General features: G+C 45.1%; 1 protein-coding gene across 1 annotated transcript; it reads right to left on the bottom strand.

Annotated features, from left to right (window-relative positions):
- Window positions 1-916: 916 nt before the first annotated feature.
- EXOSC7 (exosome component 7) lies at window positions 917-21,448 on the bottom strand. The gene is made up of 8 exons (XM_009898354.2): window positions 21,355-21,448; window positions 19,842-19,943; window positions 19,129-19,223; window positions 15,039-15,204; window positions 10,025-10,095; window positions 2,808-2,931; window positions 1,783-1,938; window positions 917-1,148 (listed from the first exon to the last, which is right to left on the bottom strand). The coding sequence occupies exons 1-8, from the start codon at window positions 21,409-21,411 to the stop codon at window positions 1,044-1,046; spliced, it is 876 nt and encodes a 291-aa protein (XP_009896656.1). The 5' UTR covers window positions 21,412-21,448; the 3' UTR covers window positions 917-1,043.
- Window positions 21,449-22,067: the final 619 nt, after the last annotated feature.

Raw genomic sequence — 22,067 nt, 5'->3', positions numbered from 1 at the left:
GCTTTCCTTCTGCAAAACCCTTCCCCTTCTACCCACTGGACATGTTCCAGTCAGAAGAATGTTCTTAATTGGAGATGAGGGAATTAAATCAGGCAATGCAGAAAGTGCTGCTTGAGTAAGAGCTAAGCAATCCCTGCATTATTGTAGTAACTCTGCCACATTTGTTCAGAACGATCCTTCCAGCACTTGAAGCTAAAATATCAGCTTCCAAACCAGCTTTTTCCTTTGGCTTCTTCCATCTGCTGCCTCTCCTGTCCTGCCAAACAAACAGCTCTTACTCTTTGCTGGGTAAGCCAGCTGATGCAGGGAGTGAATTCACTGCTTTGGAGACCTGGTGACACAATCTGACTGCACCCCTTGTCTGCCACCTTCTTTCTTTCCCTTGCTGACAACCACCATGGCTTTTCCAGCTGAATTATCAAACACTCCTTTTCTTTTCTGCCATAGCCTAAGTCCCTTCTCCTCAGCCATCCCGAGAGGTCTTGGCTAGCTCACTATTGTCCCCGGTAGAAGAACTCTAGTGAGAAAAGAAACCATGCTTGAAAACATGAATTGGAAACCTGGGCCCATGTTGTATTCATAGTAAAATCCAACCACATTTTGCTGGCAAAAAATTAAGATGATTTTTGAAGGAGTTGTTCTCAGCTGGCTGGTGAACAAAAAAACATGTCAAGAGGCCCCAAATTGGCAATCTCATCAATGCTCTAGAACACAGCAGCTAGGCTGCAGAAGTGGGACCAGAATTAAATGGAATGAAAGCAGAATGCAGTGGAACATACAGCAGACACCCTTGAAGCCAGGCCTGTAACTTCCCAGGAAACTGCATCCATTGCTGCTGTTGTGCTTCCTAGCTGTGGACAGTGACCCATGTGGAAAGCATCTAAAACATTTTTATTCACACAGCTGCAGCTCTCTTTGTGCTTAGGAAGATTCTAAAAGCCTCTCAGGCAGGATAAAGGTACTGGAATGACAAAGGTTTTCTATATACAAACAGACCAGATTGCACAACCAATAAAAAACAGTTTGGAACATTTAATACAATCTCAGCCTAGAAATCCAACCTTCTGCCTTGCGGTCCCCAAACTCTCTTCTTCATCCAGAATCTTCTGCAGGGCTATGTGCAGTGACTTGCCTACTCTCTTTCCTGTCTGTAATGCAAAGAAAGCAAAAGAAAGCTGAAGCATTTGGAAGGCAACTTGTGCAGCACATCTCCTTGTGCCAAATCTTCAGTGGGTGTGAACAACATCCAGATATTTGTATTGTCACGGAGTAGGAGCAGGTCAGAAACCCAAAAAAGGAGCAAAGAAAAGCAACAGTGAAATGAAAGCAATAAAGTTATCACAAAACAAATGAGTGGTGCTAGAAGACAACACTCTGCATGAGCAACCCAAAGCACCATCTCTACTTCTGCAGGGACTTCACCATGGTAGAAATTTGGCTCTTTCAGCCTTTAAGGGAAAAAAAATGAGAAAGGGAGCATGTTCTTTAAAAATATTGTCAGAGCTTATCATGTCAAGCTTTAAAGCCTGAGAGCTGGGAAGTAACTGCCTGAAATGAATCCGAGTGCCACACGTTTCAGACATCTGAAAGTTTTAGGTAACATCCACCCATGTCAGAGGCTGTTTCAAAGGAACTGTCAGTGACCTCAAGCAAGTCCCCTGTGCACCTAACACAAGCACCAAACCTCTGCTCCCTAAGTCCTTACTGCAGCTTTTCATATAGCCAGGTTCCAGTCCCTCAAGGATCACGCAGCTATTTGAGTACCTGCACAGAACTCCTCACCTCCATCATTTCAAAAATGCTCTCAGGATCCAGGCTGCCCTTCCCCATTTTCTTCATAGAAGTCAGGGTTCCTTTGCTGGTGACAGAAATCAGCAGGCTGGCCAGTGAACAGGCTTCTTCCTGAAGAGTGGCATCCACCACATGCCTATACCCAATCTGTAAGGTAGTGACAAAGTGATCATGGATTAGTTTGCTGCTGAGTTCTTCATTAGAAGCTAAAGTGCAGTGATACCTCAGTTATCTACAGCCTCCTGTCATCCTGCTGCAAAGCAGCTCCATGCAGAAAGACCTTGGGAGTCCTAGTGGACAGCAGGTTTTCCATGGGACAGCAATGTGGTCTTGTGGCCAGGAGGACCAACAGCATCCTGGGATGCATTAACAAAAGTGTGGCCAGAAGTTCTAGGAAAGTTCTCCTCCACCTCTACTGTGCCCTGCTGAGACCACACCCAGAATACTGTATCCAGTTTTGGACTCTCCAGTTCTAGATAGACAGAGAGACCAACAGAGAGCTGTGAGGATGACTTGGGGCTTGAATGTCTCTGCTACAAAAAAAGACTGAGAGGAGAAGGCTGAGAGGGGATCTGATCAATATCTATAAATATCTGAGGGGTGAGTGTCAGGATGAAGGTGCCAGGCAAGTAACTAAGCAAATCACCAGCTCTTGCAGTGGAAAGTGGAGCACCCAGCAGATCAGCCACGTTACCTCTGTGTTCCATGTGGAAAAGGAACACAAACCCTTGTCTGAGAGGACAGTCTGTGCACCCATTAAACCAGAGTTCTGGCCCCAGCAACAGGCACTCACTGTGCTCTTCCAGGCATGTCACACAACCTCTGCACCTCACAACAACGAGCATTTGTTGCGCAGAATCCCCTCTCTTGCCTTGCTGGCCACACTCCTCTGGATGCAGCTCAGCACACAGCTGGCAGGACCTTGCACTGTGACTTGCTGAACCTCATGAAGAGCATCAGTTGAAGCTAACAAACGGAAGTCTCTAGGCAGGAGGTCAGGAGTGTGCCAGGCTTACCTTGTTGAGGGTGACAATGCAGGGCACATTGTCCACACTGAGTCGCATGCAATCGTAAGGGTCGTCGGACAGCTCGATCTCTTTGGAGCCCTCTTCGTCCTCCAGGACACGCACTTTGGGGATCCTGTGGAAACAGGAGGTGCACAAAATCACTGCCAGGACAGGTAAGAAACACAGCTGTCACATAGTCTCAACTCCAGGATGCACCCCTTTCTCTCTCTCTACATGAGGCCCAATATTTAGGAAAAACAAATGGTAGAATCACAGCATGGTTTGGGTTACAGTATCACAGTATGCCAAGGTTGGAAGAGACCTCGAGGATCATCGAGTCCAACCTGACACCACAAACCCCATGACTAGACCATGGCACCAAGTGCCATGTCCAATCTCCTCTTGAAGACCTCGAGGGACGGTGACTCCACCACCTTCCTGGGCAGCACATTCCAACGACTAATGACTCTCTTGGTGAAGAACCTTCTCCTCACCTTGAGCCTAAACTTCCCCTGGCACAGCTTGAGACTGTGTCCCCTTGTTCTGGTGCTGGTGGCCCGGGAGAAGAGACCAACCCCTTCCTGGCTACAACCACCTTTCAGGTAGTTGTAGAGGGCAATGAGGTCACCCCTGAGCCTCCTCTTCTCTGGGCTAAACAATCCCAGCTCCCTCAGCCTCTCCTCATAGGGCTTGTGCTCAAGGCCTCTCACCAGCCTTGTTGCCCTTCTCTGGACACATTCAAGTGTCTCGATGTCCTTCTTAAACTGAGGGGCCCAGAACTGGACACAGTACTCAAGGTGTGGCCTAACCAATGCAGAGTACAGGGGCAGAATGACTTCCCTGCTCCTGCTGGCCACACTATTCCTAATGCAGGCCAGGATGCTGCTGGCCTTCTTGGCCACCTGGGCACACTGCTGGCTCATGTTTAGGTGGGTGTCAATCAGCTCCCCCAGGTCCCTCTCTGTTTGGGAGCTCTCCAGCCACTCTGACCCCAGAGCTCGTGTCCAAATCACGAGCTGACAGCTTAGCCAGCAGTCTGCTGTGGGGGATGGTATCAAAGGCCTTGCTGAAGTCCAGGTAGACCACATCCACAGGCCTCCCCATGTCCACCAGGCGGGTCACCTGATCATAGAAGGAGATCAGGTTGGAGAGGCAGGACCTGCCCTTCCTAAATCCATGTTGGCTGGACCTGAGCCCTTGGCCATCCTTCAGTTGCACAGTTATTGCCACCAGGATAATCTGCTCCATCACTTTCCCTGCAACTGAGGTCTGGCTGACTGGTTGGAAGGGACCTTAAAGATCATCCAGTTCCAACCCCCCTGCCATGGGCAGAGACACCTCCCACTAGACCATGTTGCTCAAGGCCTCCAATCCAGAATATTATCAAAGCATTAACAGCTCACTTACTGAGAAAGAAAGGATTTGGAGTAAAAAGATGTTTAGGCTAAGATCAGCACATTTACATCATTCTAATGGTTTTCACACTAATATATCCAGAGAGATTCTTCAGGCACTTGCAATAATCAGTTCTGAACAAGGACTTGAACATCTGCCTGGATGTCCAGGAGAGAAATTACCCAGACTGAATCCTTTCCTTCTGTGTCTTCCCACCTTGCTGACACCAATAACCTTGTGAGAATCACAGCAATTGCATTGCTTGGCAGAGCTGTGACACAGGCAGCAAACACAAGCGGTGACAATGACACTAACTATTGGGAAAGAATGACACTATCCACAGAGGCTACTGGCAAAGGGAAGATGAGATCAGTAAAATTCTCTCTCTTGAACAAGATGGGAAGATTGGCAAGATATTATCATCCTTTAAGAAGCCAGAAGACTCCTGTTCTCAGGACAGACAGACAACAGCACTGACCAGGGCTGAAAAGGCAGGCAGAAACCCAAGAGATACCTTCTTCTCAACTGTGAATTGCAGACGGGCTCCTGTCTGGCTCATCATTCACAGCTGGGAATAAGGCACCTTACTCCCATCTATTGTATTTGTGATACCCATTTAATGGGACCTTTACAAGATGATTCAAAGTAGTTTTCTTAGCATAATGAACAAAATAATTTAAAACCATTTAGGAGATGTTATCTCAAACTGTCAAGAGTGTCAGCACCTTACACACCCTCACTTATATCCAGGTGCCCAGCAGGACAGAGTGTTGACCAGAGAGACTTTGTGCTCCTGGCTAGTAAAACCTACACACAGCTTAACCCCTTTACTCTCACTTCTACACACTTGCACTTGAAAACATCAGCTATTCTAGGAGGTCGCCAGAAAGCTAACTTCAGTAAGCATGTGGAATGCAACCACGGCCTGCTACTTTATAGTAAGGCTGTGTTTCAGAACTAGACTCTGGAGCTTACATTCTTCTATGCATCCTGTTCCAAATCTCTTTTAAAAGAGAAGGAGATAGGGACTGATGGAGTGAATTACCAACACAAAGTGATTCTTGTTCCCTGTAAAAGCATTTTAGTTCTTTGTGGCTGAAGAGTCCTAGAGGTGAGTCATTCACAAGAGCTCACCCTGCTTCAGTGAAAACAAGTTGGCCTGAGCCAAGCAACAACTAAAACTTCCAGTAAGCAAAACAACTGCAGTGTGTCCTTTTTTCTGAAATGAAACTCCAAATGCTCTGGAAGTCACTGGAAGAGGCAAAACCTATGTTCAAGTTAAAAATTAAAAAGTGATGGAATAGAGTCCCAAGGTGACTAACTCTCATGCTACACAGGACAATGGACAATGCTGGACAGCAGCCCAGACAAGAAGTGCATGTGCCAGAGCTGTGTTTAAAGAAGGGAAGAGTTCAAGAAAATCTGTGAGATTAAGCAATTTTGAAGTTCATCCTAAAATAGCTATGAAACCAGAGTAGTGTTTGGGCTGCAAGAAAAAGCTGCCAGAATGAATACCTGCAAAATGCCTGCAAGCAGCTGATTTGGCCAAGAACAGAGAGGTACAAATGACAATTGCTGCAGAGGCAAAAAGACAGCTGATGAGACACAGGCAGCAGAGTTGCACAAAAAGGGGCTCTACACACCAAAGCTAGGTAGAGAGTGGAGCAAAAAATGCTGCCAGAAAACCAGAGCTTTCCTCTCTCAGCCTAAGAACCAGCTGGACATGTTGAAATTGCAACTTTGAGTTTCCTATTCTGATTCCTGCAACTAATCAGGGCAGAAATCTGCCCAGCATTACTTAGTCACCTAAGGAACAATGCTCTGTTTTCTTCTGCATGCTGCAGACCCAGAGCTCACAAATTGATGCAAGCATCAGTTCTGCCTCTGCCATGCTGCCCAGCACAAAGAATCCACATCTACAAGGCTGCTGTATTACAAACTCTCTAGCTTTATGTCTTGCCCAGCTCCTGTTGCCTTGGTTGCAAGCAGAGACATTCCACAGAATCAAGTTTAATGCTGAGTCCTGGCAGAGCAGCTACTTGGACATTCTTGCAATATTTATTTCCATCATGGATAAATCCAGCCTTAAGCACCTTGGAGACACAGCTAAGGAGTTTGCTGTCATGTTGATATAGTTTTTGCAACACAGAGAACAACACCAAACTCTGAGGAGAAAATGATACCCCTAAAGCAGCCCTGTTGTCATTGTTCCAGGCCTGAAGGGGAAGCTTTGAGTCAGGTCAGACACACAAAGGATCTAAATCCCACAGTGCTTGTGTAAAATTCCTTGTTACAATTGTGAGTTTACTGAGCCCTAAAGAAAAAATGTGCCCACAGCTATTATAAAAATGGTTAGAGCCAGGTTTTGAGGTTGAAGCTGAGGTTTTCATGCCCATCTGAATATATAAAAATTTGTAGTTTCAAAGAAAAAACAGCAGCTTGAGCTCCCCTGCTCAGGCTGATGAAGGTCTCAAAACACTTGTAAGAAAACCCTGGTTGTAAACAGATTATGAAAGGCAAACAAGACTCAGAGAGAGGGACACACGCCAAGTGAAGTTCAGAACACTAAATCTGAAGTGATCTTCAAACTGACATCTTGTCTTGCTTGGACAGTAGTATGTATGGAAAGCAGGCAGCTGCCCTAACAACCTCATGTTGATCTAGAGAAAACTGAGCAGGCAGCAAAGGAAAGGGAGAAAAAGAGTGAATGCAGACAACAGGTTTTCACTTAGAATTTTACCTCAACCCTCTGAGCTTGGATGAGGTCAGACGTAGTTTGTGCATTCCCTGCTCAAACCTATAGACAGGGTTTTCATAGGCAAAAAGCATCAACAGGCTCTGCATGATGTCATGTATTCTGATTTGATATCAGACCTCAAGAAGACTGTTGGTACTTGCCCATTGATTAAAGACTGCATGAAGAATACATATTGATCAGCTGCCAGGAGAATAAAAGCAAAGCAGCCTCATTAGAACACTGACACTTTCCAGGCTGCCCACTTTCCCAAAGCAACAGCTTTCTTTCTTTATTTAAATTACTTTTTCTCTCTTTGTTCAGAAGTAGGATTCTGGCTGAAATAAGAAAAGCAGCCCTAGTTATCTGGTAAATAAAGTATGTGCCCTGGATCCGCAAGCAATCCACACAGCAGCAGCTGTTTTAACTGCCTGACTTCTGCCTCCTGGCAGCTCTCACAGGCATTTCTTCCCTTCAGCCTACTGACAACTTCTTTGTGAGCACTTATGTTTGTGACACTGTTTCTTAATGCCACAAAAACAACCTGCTCTTAAAAGTTACTGCTGAGAAACTCATGAACGTGGGAAATCTCTCAGCAACATGCTGGAGCCTTGGCTGGATTCTCCCCTTAACCCCTTCTGAAGTGTTTATAACCAAAACACTGTACACTGTCTTCACAAGCATGGTTTCCTCTTCTCCTTGCACATATTCTTCCAGCCCTAGAACTGTGCACTGATTCCCTAATGAACAAGCCAGAACTATGGCAGTGACTTCAGCAGATCTGTAATTTACAGCTGAAGAACAATTTCAGATCCACTTTTAAAATACTTGTGCCTCTAAGATTCTAACCTCTGCACCCATTCAGCTACTTTTGCTACAGAAGGTTTTTAGCAAAGCCATTTCTTTCTCAAGGGTGCTACAAAACTCTGTTTTCCCTTTCATCTATAGCTAAAGTAGATAAAAATATCAGAAACAAAGATATTGAATGTTACCATTAAAACATACAGAGAGCACCTGCATCATTCATTCTACCAGCTCTTGTTCTTCCATTCTTTCAACTAAAACACATGGGGCACAGCTCTTCTAAAGACATCATCTCCCTCCTCCAATCTCTTACTACCATTTTCCTCCCTTCCTTTTTGAAAGGATTCTAGACTAATGGTCCAGCAGATAGAATATCAGAAGTGACACATCAGGGCTAGTTACAGTAGTCACAGAGGGCTTCTTATTCAAGAGCATCACATATCAGTCAATACTTATTTCAAACCCACAAAAAGCAACGGAAAGGCTTGCAACAAAACCACATGGCCAAGACAGTTGTTTTCTGGACCTGGCCATGGAACAGAAGTTGTTTTGTGAGCCTGACACAATATGACACTTGATTATCAGCAACTGAATGAGAGCAACATTAGTTCTTGTTACCTGCGTGCAAACAACATCAGTTTGTGTTACCTGCATGCAGGCAGACTGCCTTAGATCTGAATGCAAGTTGCTTGGGGTATGCCGTCTGCCCCGGCGGCTCCTCTTCCGGCACATTGGCACAGCCTGCTCCTGAGCCTTCATCAGCTCTTTCTTGAAGCAGGTCCAGCCCTCCTGGACCCCTTTATTTTTAAGGGCTTTCTCCCAAGGAACCCTCTGAATTATTTCCTTGAGCAACCTGAAGTCCGCCCTCCGGAAGTCCAGAGTGGAGGTCTTCTTGCTGGCCCTCTTAGCTTGACTGAATACTGAAAATTCTATTATTTCATGGTCACTGGCCCCTAAACAGCCTCCGACCACCACATCACCCACCAGCCCTTCCCTGTTGGTGAAGAGGAGGTCAAGCATAGCCTTGCCCCTGGTAGGCTCACGCAGCACCTGGGATAAGAAGCTGTCCTCTATGCAGTCTAAGAACCTCCTAGACTGCCTCCTCTCTGCTGTGTTGAGATCCCAGCAGATGTCAGGCAGGTTGAAGTCGCCCATAAGGACAAGGTCAGGAGATCTTGAGACAGCCTTAAGCTGTCTATAGTCACCAGTGGTGTGCCCCAGGGATCAGTACTGGGCCCCTTGCTCTTTAACATCTTTATTGATGATCTGGACGAGGGCATCGAGTCCATCATCAGTAAATTTGCTGACGACACCAAGCTGGGCGCAGGAGTTGATCTGCTGGAGGGTAGAGAGGCTCTGCAGAGGGACCTCGACAGGCTGGACAGATGGGCAGAGTCCAACGGCATGAGATTTAACACATCCAAGTGCCGGGTTCTGCACATTGGCCACAGCAACCCCATGCAGAGCTACAGGCTGGGGTCAGAGTGGCTGGAGAGCAGTCAGGCTGAGAGGGACCTGGGGGTGCTGGTCGACGGTAGACTGAACATGAGCCTGCAGTGTGCCCAGGCAGCTAAGAGGGCCAATGGCATCCTGGCCTGCATCAGGAACAGTGTGGCCAGCAGGAGCAGGGAGGTCATTCTGCCCCTGTACACTGCACTGGTTAGGCCGCACCTCGAGTACTGTGTCCAGTTCTGGGCCCCTCAGTTTAGGAAGGATGTTGACTTGCTGGAACGAGTCCAGAGAAGAGCAACAAAGTTGGTGAGGGGTTTGGAACATAAGCCCTACGAGGAGAGGCTGAGGGAGCTGGGGTTGCTTAGCCTGGAGAAGAGGAGACTCAGGGGTGACCTTATTACTCTCTACAACTACCTGAAGGGAGGTTGTAGACAGACGGATGTTGGTCTCTTCTCCCAGGCAAGCAGTACCAGAACAAGAGGACACAGTCTCAGGCTGCGCCAGGGGAGATACAGGCTGGATGTTAGAAAAAAGTTCTATACAGAAAGAGTGATTGCCCATTGGAATGGGCTGCCTGGGGAGGTGGTGGAGTCACCATCACTGGAGGTTTTTAGGAGAAGACTTGACGGGGTACTTGGTGCTGTGGGTTAGTTGCTTGGGCGGAGTTGGATTGGTTGATGGGTTGGACGCGATGATCTTGAAGGTCTCTTCCAACCTGGTTTATTCTATGTATTCTATTCTATGTAAATACAGATGCATTAAAAATGCTTAGTCGAGAGACTGCTGCTCTTCCCCCTCCCCTGCCACTTCCACTCACAGGAAATACCTGTGCTTGCTTTACCTTGTGTTAAAGAGAGCTGCCTTCACTGCGATCGAGATTGCATCAAAGAGGTTCCCACCGCACTCCAGTAACTGGGAGGACAAGAAAAGAATCTCTTTTAAAGAAAATCAGGCTGGCGCCTTCAAAGCAAGGCTTTATTTTACTTAACCTAACTGTAAAGGCACAACATTAAGAACATGAACAGGTTTTTAAAACCCCAAATTTGTCCTTAAAGCCTGTCTGAAAGGAAATAATAGCTAGAAAAGGAAGATTTCATCGAACTGTATTACACAGGCAAAACAGAAGAGTGAATGCACTTCATAATAAAACCAGTGATAAAATTTAATTACAGGAGCTGGAATGAAACCACTGCTCTCCTTACTCTCCTTGTGCTAAGGCTCTAAACTGGACTGCAACCAGAACACTTAAAAGCTCCCCATATTCATCCTTCAATCCATTCTCCACACGTGATTCTAAGAGAAGTCTTTTTTTTTAAAGGGCAGCTGGACAAACCCAACCAGCAGAATTGTGTTCAAAGAAGCAATGCAAACTGCCACCCAGAATATGGAGTAGAAAGCTAGTTACAGAAGGGGTAGTTGTGAAGGCACATCATGATTTATTCTCTATTCTTTCTGGAAAATGAGTCATCAGTAGGTTTCTCCTGTAACTGAAAATGATTTAAGGGAATCCCGATGTCAAAGTTCCTTGTTGACAACACTGTTGTATGGATTAAAGTGTGTGAAGGAGTCTGGCTTAGCTTCTTCCCACTCATCAAACTCAGGAGAACAGTCAGATGGAAGAACACTGCACACTAGATAAAAAGGCAGAGCTCCTATAACCACTGATACTTTCTACTGGCTGACAGACAACTCAGAGAAGAATTTGGCCACAGCCTAGTGTCAGTTCTCTGACAAGCTCCACTTTGAGCTGCCAGTTCTGTGAAACACACACAAAGAGCCCCAGAAACATCTGAAACTGCTGCAGTGAGAACATATGGATGCTTCTCTGATACATCAATCTATGCTGTGCTAGGAGAGCAAAACAAGTTTTCAACACTGATTGCACTGACTGTTCCTCAAAATCTATTTAAGAAGGAGCTAAACTGCTGCACTGGGAGCAAATCATAAATCAGGTATTCTGGAAAGGCAATTTCTTTTTATGAACATAGAATGAATTGTGTCAAAAGAAGGACAAAAACATGGGATAGAAAGCTAAAAACAGAGGTGAACAGATTACTTCTTTGCAAACAGCTGCTGGATACACAGAGGTTAGCTTGCCACTTTCAGCCGTGATTGGATTTTGCTGGGTAACACAAAAAGCCCCACAATGCCTCTGTGATTAAAACACACTGGTGGGATGTGCCTGTACTGCTGTTGCAGGGCTCTTGTGCAGGCTGCTACTCTAAAGCTGATCTGTGTCACAGTGGTGCCTACAGGCTAGGAACAGAGCCTAGAACAAGCAGGATACAACACTTCCTCCACAAAGAAATGAACACTCTCTTCTCAGCCGAAGCAACTTCTACTCACAGCCCTTCCTTTTAAAATTATGTTCATTTTTCCTAAGGACTAAGCAAATCTGTGCAACTCTGACTTGTGGGAAGCAAAGGAGCCTTTGGAAAGGACTGCTTTTAATTTCCTGATATGCAAATGAGTTATTTGGGCTGGGAAAAAAACAGAAAACATTGTAGACTTTGCCTTATTCAAAGAAGTTCTTCCTCCCCAAAGGTAGATTCCTGTTATTTCCAACCCAGAAGAGAATAGAATCATAGAATCAATAAGGTTGGAAAAGACCTCAGAGATCAAGTCCAACCTATTACCTAACAACACAAGGAAATGCTGAAGAATGCTCTGTAGTGAATTGCTACAGTTTCCACAGAGCCTAAAGCACCCCCCAACACACTGTAGTTGGGTAGGGATTGCACACTCTGGTTCTCCTTGCTCAGCACAGCTGCATGCTGGGGCAAATTATGTAGAGAAGGCTACTCAAGATATCAAAAGCCCCTCAAAAAGGCTTAAAAGCTTATTTCTGACACCAGGGATTTTTCCATATGTTTGTATCTTTGCAGTGTGTATAGCTGAAGTGATTTTCTTTCTAATCTGACTGTACACAATTCCAGCACCTCCCGAGTACACTGACCAGCAGAAAACACTCAAGAGCTGTTTTCAGTTGCCCAGCTGCAGGACTATGCAAAATACACCACTTTCTGTTTTGAGGTTGCACATCTCAACTTCTGTTTGCTCACAGGAGCCAAGTATGGAGGCTTCAATCAAGGTGCAGGTGGCTACACTGCACAGAACAGCAATGAGGTGTTCCCAGGTTTGTAACATGCTTTCTGGGCTTTTGTCTTTTGGAATAAGAGATCTGAAAACAAGTCCCTTCCCACCTGACCACAAGGCTCCAGCAGTATTTTCAGGCTTATGACAGATTTAAGGCTTATTTTCCCTCCAACTGAACTATGCAACATAAAGACCAATGTGAACAATTTCCAGGAATGAAAACATCATCTGAAAGACTCTCAGCAAAAGCACTGCTCTTATACTTAGAATCTGCCTCCCTCAAATGAGAAATAATACAGCTTGTAACTTACACTAGCACAAGTGTCATACTTCCACTATGAAAACAGAATTCTATAGGAATGACTCTGCAAGAGCAGCTCCAGCAAAATCTACAGGTATCAAGCACCTCTAGCAAGTATAAACTATCAAGTGATATCCAGGTCTTCTGCTTAGAAATAGTACAAATAGAATCACAGAATGGCTCAGGTTGGAAGGGACCTCAGAGATCATCTCCTCCAACCTCTCCATGGGCAGGAACACCTCTCAACTAGACTCAGCTGCTCAAGGCCTCATCCAACCTGGCCTTCAAAATCCCTAGGCAGGAGGCATCCACAACCTCCCTGGGCAGCCTCTTCCAGAGTCTCATCACCCTCAGACTGAAGAAGTTCTTCCTCAGATCCAGTCTAACCCTCCTCTCCCTCAGCTTCAAACCATTCCCCCTTATCCTGTCTCTGGACACCCTCATGAAAAACCCCTCTGCAGCCTTCCTGGAGGAGCCCTTCAGGTACTGGAAGGCAGCTCTAAGGTCCCTGGAGTCTTCTCTAAGCTGAACAACCCCAGCTCCCTCAGCCTGTCCTGAGGTGGAAGGAAGGAAAAAAACCCGAAGGGATGGGAAGAGAATAAGAGACAAATGTGAACAGTATCCTGTTACAGCTATACTAGTAGCTCTTCAATGGCTCTCACACAAAATCGCTCCAGAACACCCCATTACAAAGACTCATCAAGTTTAGAGTCCCAATTACAAAGCTACAACAAATTCTTTATTGGCACTGTAAACAAAGCTGAATGTAAAATCCATCAGGTAACACAGGTCTGGGTGTTGATAACTCTGATACAGTAGTATCAAAACAAAGCTGTTTTTCTCTGTAGCTGTGGGGCAGTCAACACAACTGTTCAGGAAGCAGCAGATCAAGACCAGATACATCTCACACAAGAGCTCTATGGAGCGACTTCTGTCGCAGTCAGCTTTATGAATGGTTTGGGTTTTTGCAGTGTTTATGCAGTGTTAAGCAGTACATAGCTTAAATAAGCAAAGCATTTAATCATCTGTACCTCTGCTTGCAATTACCTAGCCACAGAAGGCCCTAGTGTGATTTGTCAGAACATGAACTGTGCCAAGCTGCAGTAAGGCAGTGGATAGGGCTGGTAAAGCACTCAGCAGTGGTACCTATTTTGCTCATTCTGCATGCAGATGGAAGTCACATTATGTACCCTAATCTACTGTAATTAGGCTACTGCTACTGCTTTTTGAACAGCTAATGGACTCATTTTCACATTTATTCAGGTCTCAGTCTCAATGTTCCTGCTTCATTTAACAAAATTCTGTATTTAATTTATTTTTTGTTGCAATACAGCCTAACATTTTGCAAATCATTCCACAGGCTCTAATGGATTCCTGTGACTAAGATCCCTCAATGTATTTTCAGTTAGAAATTTGGCAAGTAGAAACTCAACTTTGGACCAATAAGAACTGGAGATAAGGGTCAGGAGTCTGGCTTGCAGACTTCTATTAAATTTCCCACAAGGCAGTGTTTTAAATGCAGCATGGAGTGGAAACTGAGCTGCTGCATGAAGAAGTGCCTAGGCCAAACCTAAGTTTTGCCAGCAAAGCTTCTGTTTCACTTTACTGAATCAATGCTGCCAATAGTGCAAAGAGGGAGAACAGCCCTGTGAGGGCCAACACAGACACATGCTGACTTCCATCCATCACAATGATACACTTGCTGTTATATCTTGCTTGGGAAAACATTCAGCCTTCTTCAGCAGCTTTTATCTGAGGCAGATTTGGAGTATTCTGTGGTTTATTAGCTCTGCAGTGCAGAACCACCAAGAGTAGGAAGAGCGAGCTGGAAGGCTTGATCCAAGGGCTAGAGCAGCATCAAGAGTAGGAAGAGCAAGCTGGAGAAGATGATCCAAGGGATGCAATGAGGATAGCCTGAGGGAGCTGGAATTGTTCAGCTTAGACAAGACTCCAGAGACCTTAGAGCTGCCTTCCAGTACCTGAAGGGCAACTCCAGGAAGGCTGCAGAGGGATTTTTCTTGAGGGTGTCCAGAGATAGGACAAGGGGGAATGGTTTGAAGCTGAGGGAGAGGAGGGTTAGGCTGGATCTGAGGAAGAAGCTCTTCAGTCTGAGGGTGGTGAGACTCTGGAAGAGGCTGCCCAGGGAGGAGGTTGTGGATGCCTCCTCCCTGGGGGTGTTGAAGGCCAGGTTGGATGAGGCCTTGAGCAGCTGAGTCTAGTTGAGAGGTGTCCCTGGCTATGGTGGGGAGGCTAAAGGAGATGATCTCTGAGGTTCCTTCCAGTCTGAGCCATTCTTTGATTAACTGTTACAAGCAGATTCAGAAGAAAATAGCCCTCTGTGCTGTGCAGCATTATACCACATTATGAGGTTTTTTCCTTTGAAAATACAGATGGCAACTCTACCTCAGCAATATCTTGAAAAACCTCCCTGAGCCTTGGTTTTCATTTTCTTACTTACCAGCACATCAACATAGAGAACCCAGCAGTGCTCCCTGGGATTAATACAAAGGGATTTCAAGTCTACAGTGCTCTCGCTGCTGAATACTCTGTTGAGTGTATTTGCTATCTCTGAGCCAAGTTCTTCTCCTCCTCGGCCTTCAAATTCAGGAGTAGCATTTGCAGAACTAAAGGGAAAAAAAACACAACAGAATTTCACTTATGAAGCAAGCAATACCCAAAGAAGTTTTCTGAAACATAAAGCATCAGAACTATCTCAGGATTTGTTTGTACATGACTAAGCATCCTTTCTGTCAAGAAGTGCTTTCCATTTTGCACAGGGAAATGTCTCAAAGCAGATCATACACCTAGATTTCGCTACAAGCTCTGAGACAAATTGAATTCCACAACTATATTCGGTTCCCACATTACAGTATTAAAGGTGGTGAATTCTCTCAGGGATAAACCCCAACCCTTTCAAACACAAAAATCTAAAAAAGAGAGAAATCTGTACTAAATTCAGAATGGATAACAAGATAGCTTGGTAGAGTTGAAAGTTAAGTAAGCAAGACAAGAGAGTGGCTAAGAAGAGAAAGATGTGATGATGTGTCAAGTGGAATATGCATTTTCTTTAAGTGGCATCTCTGCCTGACCTTAATTGGTCATTTTTGTACTGAGTGTACTCTCAGCTCTCAAGCAGCTTATTATAGTATTGTGTCCAGTTCTGGGCCCCTCAGTTTAGGAAGGATGTTGACTTGCTGGAACATGTCCAGAGAAGGGCAACAAAGTTGGGGAGGGGCTTGGAATACAAGCCCTATGAGGAGAGACTGAGAGAGCTGGGGTTGCTTAGCCTGGGGAAGAGGAGGCTCAGGGGAGACCTTCTCTCTGTCTACAACTACCTGAAGGGAGGTTGTAGCCAGGTGGGGGTTGGTCTCTTCTCCCAGGCAACCAGCACCAGAACAAGAGGACACAGTCTCAAGCTGTGCCAGGGGAGGTTTAGGCTGGAGGTTAGGAAGAAATTCTTCACAGAGAGATTGGCCATTGGAATGTGCTGTCCAGGGAGGTGGTAGAGTCACCATCACTGGAGGTGTTTAGGAAGAGACTTGATGGGGTACTTGGTGCCATGGTTTAGTTGATTAGATGGTGTTGGATGATAGGTTGGACTCGATGATGTCAAAGGTGTCTTCCAACCTGCTTAATTCTATTCTATTCTACTTACAGCAACTGCAGTTTATGGAGAGCAGCAACTAAAGAACACTTTTTTCCAGAAGGAATCTGACAGAAGCATATGATCTTTACTTCCTTGACTCTAGCACAACAAACTTTGTTTATGTCATGCAAGACCTTGGGTGCTGAGGCTTTGCACACAACTAAAACCAACATTCCAACAATAAAAGAAAACAAAAGGCCTAAAAAGTAATATAACAATCAAACAACCAAAAAGAAAACCCACAGAAAACAAATAAACAAATAACCCACACCCAAAAAAATGAAAATCAACCAACCACTACCGCCTCCAAATCACAATGAATTAGAGCAGGAATGGCCAGAGATGCATATACAGCAAAATAGCAAACAAATATTCTGAACCCAGCCTCTGCTTTACAGAGGGGGCAAGAGCATTCTCAAGCTGTGGACTCATGGCACACATTACAGAACCTGTTTTTAAAGGTCAGAGATGCCCCAAATTAATTTCTCATTACAGCACATAGGAAAGGAGGGGATTCACCAGAAGTACTTCCAGTATCATCAGAATCCATAATCACAAAGCATTGTGCTCTCAGACATAAATGCACAGCAAAAACCAGGTCTTGGAATATAATCTCTTTACCTTAAAAAAAACACAAACTAAACCAAGCAACTAAAGCTCCACATCATCTAGGTATGACTTAAATTACCAAGGGAGCTGTATCAATGAGACAGCGTGGAGCCTGCAAGCTTACACATAATTACCTGTGATTATTCTCACCTATACAAATCTCCTCACAGTCATTCCCCCAACTTGTTCTTCTGCAGAACTGATGAAAACTCAGAATGCCAGGAAGAGCTAGTGGATTTTATAAGAGTTATTTGCTACCTCTACAAACAGATAGCACTGTACATGCTTTAAAAAGAATAAAGGGACCTATGCTTCCAGACTGCATTTAACACAGGAATAAGCACTGCAAGTCTGACACAGAATATTATTCATAGCTGTGCTCATATCAGACACTTATTTTATAAGGCAGGACCATATCTAAGTAAAACTTAATTCTGAAAGCCTGCTAGATTAGGTCTGCAGGTTGTACTGAACAAGCACTTATCCATTGAAGCAGCTATCATGTAAGTTAAGTAGATCTTTATGTTTGAAGCATTGCTACACAAGCATTAGGTTTCCTATAAGCTCTAAAGAATGATACAAACCTCAATCTATGGCTCATTACTATTTCTAAACACAAAGTTTCATCTATTCTTTAAATGGCTGCCTTCTTTGACTTGCAAGCAGGAAGAGCATAAGGCTCAGAATGTAACTGTGAGTTTCACTGCATCTTAATTCCATTATTGGTTTAACAATTCAGTTCCTCACAATCCAAGTGAAAATAAGAAGTGAGCAGGGTGCTGTTAACAGTCACTGCATGGCAAATGGTGCCACCTAATGCTCACAGACTATTGCAGCACTTCACACTGACTAGAATGTCTGGCACACTAGTAAGAGAAAATGCCAAAACCCACATCTTTTAGGGAGCACAGAAAGGACTTCAGTAGTGGCCAGGTGGAGCACTGAATTTCTGCTCCTGACCATTTCAGTGTCACTTGCATAGCAATCAGGCTGGTTTGCCTCAGGAAAAAAAAAAACAAACAGGAAAAAAAAAAAAAAACAAAACACCAAAAAACAAACAAAATAAAACAAACTAACAAGTCAGTACTAGAACAGCCCCTAAGTTCAAACATGAGCAAAACACCCAGCAGTCTTCAATGGCCAGGATGGCTGCCTTCTCCAGTGCTGATGGGCAGTGAGGATATCACATAAGACATGGACTTATTTGATCATAACTCATTTCTAGTATCACAAATCAGTGCCCTACAAACCATCCTTTCCAGAGACTCACATGAAAGTCTGTCTCAAAATGGGACTAAATGTACTCAGACTGTAGATTAAGGACTCAGAGCACAACGAAGGGAAATGGAATTCTAGGGCAGGGAATACATGATCCAGCAAGTAATCGTTTTCAGCAACACAAGAAGCTACCAAAGTTTCAGGGAATAAGCACTTTAAGAAAGCAAATACTGAAGTCTGAGATTTTATTATTAGTTCCAACAACATCAAAGCCAAACAGTACAGACAGAAAGCTCACCATCTGCTGGTGAGCAGTGGCAGCCTGGAAAAGATCAGAGTACTGCCAACATCTCACTTCCCTTTACAGAAGAACAAGCTGCCTCCCACCTCACATTTTGTCTCGTGGATCTTTCTGAAAGCTAGAAGTCACCTTTCCCTGGTGGCACAAGCATGTGAGAAGTGACTGCCCTTCTGGGAAACACAGGCTTTGGGTCTGTGTTGTCACAGAAAGCAAGGATTACCTGCTTCTAGAACTGACAAGATCTCTCTTGAACAATATTGCTGCACATATCCATCCCATCTTCTTATGAAGAAGAGATAAAACAATTAGAAAACACAACCTAACATGAATGAGTTGAAGCTCTTCTAATGTCTATTTACATACAAAATAGTGTCCAGAACTGCAACATCCCCAGAGATCACTGGTTTCCTTAAGGAAATGCCTCTGCTGCCAGGGGGGACATTATTCACACAGAACCCACCAGAACAAAGCAGGTACTATTTAGGATATTTATAAAGCAGTCAAGGTGAGAGCTGCTCTAACAGCAGAGCCACAGATGAGAAGATCATCTTCCTGACTGGTATTTTTTGTACAATAACCACAGACAAACCACTAATTCATTCGTGAGTCCTTCCCTCTGCAAACCCTAAATTTCCACAGTTAAATGATACATCATGATGTATAGAGGCAGTCTTAGACAAGGCTGCAGAATATGACAGAAATACAAATAAGGCAGATACAAACTGAATTATTCCAAATATTAGATCTAAGTTCTTTCTCTTCTAGCATACTAACCAGTCAACAAAGAATTCCAGGTAACCTTCATCTGGTTTCTCTAACTTGGGCGTTCCCATTTCAGCTTTTACACCCACCAAGATATCAGTGTGTCCCTGTTGAAAGAAAGACATATTGCACAACTGGAATTACAGTCACAGAACCACTCATGGCATTTAAATGCCTACAGTAAGCTGGTATTTCTACCTGTCAGTTATCTGCACTGAGCATTCTATCAGAGGGAACTTAAACCAATGTTAGTTTAATCAAGAAAAGGCTTTAGGAAGACAATATTAAGCCTAAGAACAGTCTTCAAATAATTATACATACTAGCTTTCTCTAGGTTAAAAAGACACTTTTAGTATCTATGACTACCACTATCATTTTGGCTCTGGAAGCCATTATATCTGCAGAATGTTTATATACTGCACAACAAATTTATCTTCTTCTTAGTCAACTCATGCCAGGAGCTTTGCTTCATTATAAAGGCACAGAATTACTTTTATCCCATCCATTTTCAGGATGAAATGTTAGATTAGTTCAGACAGAAAGCTGTCCAGCTACTTCACCATAACTCTAGCTCAAGCAGGTTAGGACAGTCTGAATGAATTATAAATCCTGTCCTTATTTCCTTAAGCCATAGCCATCCACAATTAGCCTCAGCTTAGCTTAAAACCAGTCATAAACCAGAAATTCAATCAGCACAGTACAAGATCCCTAAGAAATTTACCTACCAGCCTTACTCTCGCAGATCCACTTGTGTTTGACACAACATCTGTTTCTACTTCTGCACATCTGTAGTCTTCACAGCCACGACCATCCACACGAAGGTCCTCCTAAGTATGACAAGCAATATATTGTGCTTAAGGGAATCAGTAATGAAAAGTGGTGGTGGGGAAAGAAACAGTGATTTTAAAGTTTCCTTTTTCTATGTCAAAACCAGCATGTGAAAATATCTAAAAGCAGCAGCTCATAGTTCCACCGCTAAACGTCATCGAAGAGTACGGCAGCATGGACTGCACTTTTCCATTTGCCTTTCGTTTATCTGGAGCTTGCAACAAGCTCTCTGCAAGCAGGCATGAACTCCTGCACTAAGTCACTCCAATTCCAAAAGAAAGACTACAAAAGAGTAACCATCTTGCCTTCAAAAGGCACATTACCAAGCACAACACAGGTCTTTCCTGGGATACTCAAGTTCTGCACTGTTATCCATGCAATTAGGACTCAGCAGACAAATACAATAAACGAGCCTCCCAAATGCTTTCATCTTACAGCTTGTCTCCATAAAAATAAGGGTTTGTGCACTAAAATACAGTTTCTGTACTTTGCAGAGACCACTGTCCTTTCAACTTTGGCTGTTTCCTCCACACATCCTTCACTACTCCTATGAAGAAAGGCTTGAGAGTTGGGGTTGTCAGCCTGGAGAAGGGAAGCTCCACAAAAAAATTACTGCAGCCTTCCACTACCTGAAGAGGGCTATAAGAAAGATGGGGACAGACTTTTTAGCAAGGCCTGTTGTGACAGTACAAGGGGTGATGGTTCCAAACTGAAAGAGGGGAGATTTAGACTAGAATTAAGAAAGAAGTTTTTTACAGTGAGTGTGATGAAACACTGGCCCAGGTTGCCCAGAGAGGTGGTAGATGCCCCATCCCTGGAAACATTCCAGGTCAAGCTGGATGGAGCTCTGAAAAAAATTATCTAGTTGAAGATGTCCCTGCTTACTGCAGGCAGGGTTGGACTGGATGATCTGTAAAGGCCCCTTCCAACCCAAATCATTCTGTGATCCCATGCCTCCTTGGTCTACTTACTGTTTCTTAGCTTAGTGACTGGCTTAGTGACAGCAAAATCTTGAGAAAGCGCAAGGGAAAGAAAGAGGAGGAGAAGAATTGGAAAAAAAAAACACCAAACACACAAAACAAAACAAGCAACAAAACCCCACATCCACTTCCTGCTCTCAGCCTGCTCTCTGTTCTCAGTGTACTTGGGTATTATTACCCCCGAGATTTGCCGCCCAGACACCAACCAACGGAAGGCTCCCTCCCTCCTCCCCAAGGCCACATCAGAAATCGTTACTGCCCCACACTTGCTGGCGAGACGAGAACGGGCCCTACCCCTCACAGGCTCATAGTACAACGCTACCACAGGCATAGCCGGGCCGAGCTGGCCCGGACGCCTTCCCACTCCTCGGGACGAAGGCTGCGGCCTCCACGCCGCTCGTCGCGGGCAAGTAGGACCTGCTACCGCTACCTGGACGCCATGCACGATGTAAACCTTCTCCGCCTCGCTCAGCACCACAGACGCCATAGCCACAGGAAGGCACCGCGCTTCCCGCGCTCTTCCGCTTCCGGCGCCCGCGCGCCGCCGCTTCCGAGGAGGGGGGAGAAGCCGCGCGTGCCCACTGCCCAGCGCCCGAGGCGGGAAAGCGGCCTCCTGACGCCGCCGTCTCCCCTGCCTTACAGGCAAGGCAGGGCGTGCAGACCTTGTCCTGGTGCTGAAGCGTCTCACAGGGCGTAGACGCCGCGCTCTGGACGTGGTGTCCGCCGAGCACCTCACGTCCTAGAAACCGCCTCCTCCTCCAACCAGCTGACAACTCAGGGTAAACCACGCTGCCTGCCCTCTGCCAAGGTAAAATCTCCCGCGGGAGGCTCTGGAAATACTCACTGGCTCACGTAGTGGTAAACCCCGCAAGAAAAATGAGGAAATGCAGAGGTTTTTACCTCGGAGAAAGGCCCAGCGAGGTGCAGGAGGGAATTTGAAACCCAACCCTGCTCCTTAAGAGAGTGCCGCTGGTCCTGTGTCAGATATCCCTGGGAAATTAGCATGGAATATGTCACAGAAACATTCAGGTTGGAAAAGACCCTCAGGATCACCAGAAGCCTACTCTACAAAGTTCATCCCCTAAACCATATCCCCGAGCACCACATCCAAACCACCTTTAAACACATCCAGGGTTGGTGACT

This window comes from Dryobates pubescens, chromosome 4 (assembly GCF_014839835.1).
Source record: "Dryobates pubescens isolate bDryPub1 chromosome 4, bDryPub1.pri, whole genome shotgun sequence".
NCBI lineage: Eukaryota > Metazoa > Chordata > Aves > Piciformes > Picidae > Dryobates > Dryobates pubescens.
This window is presented reverse-complemented; position numbering and strand designations above follow the sequence as displayed.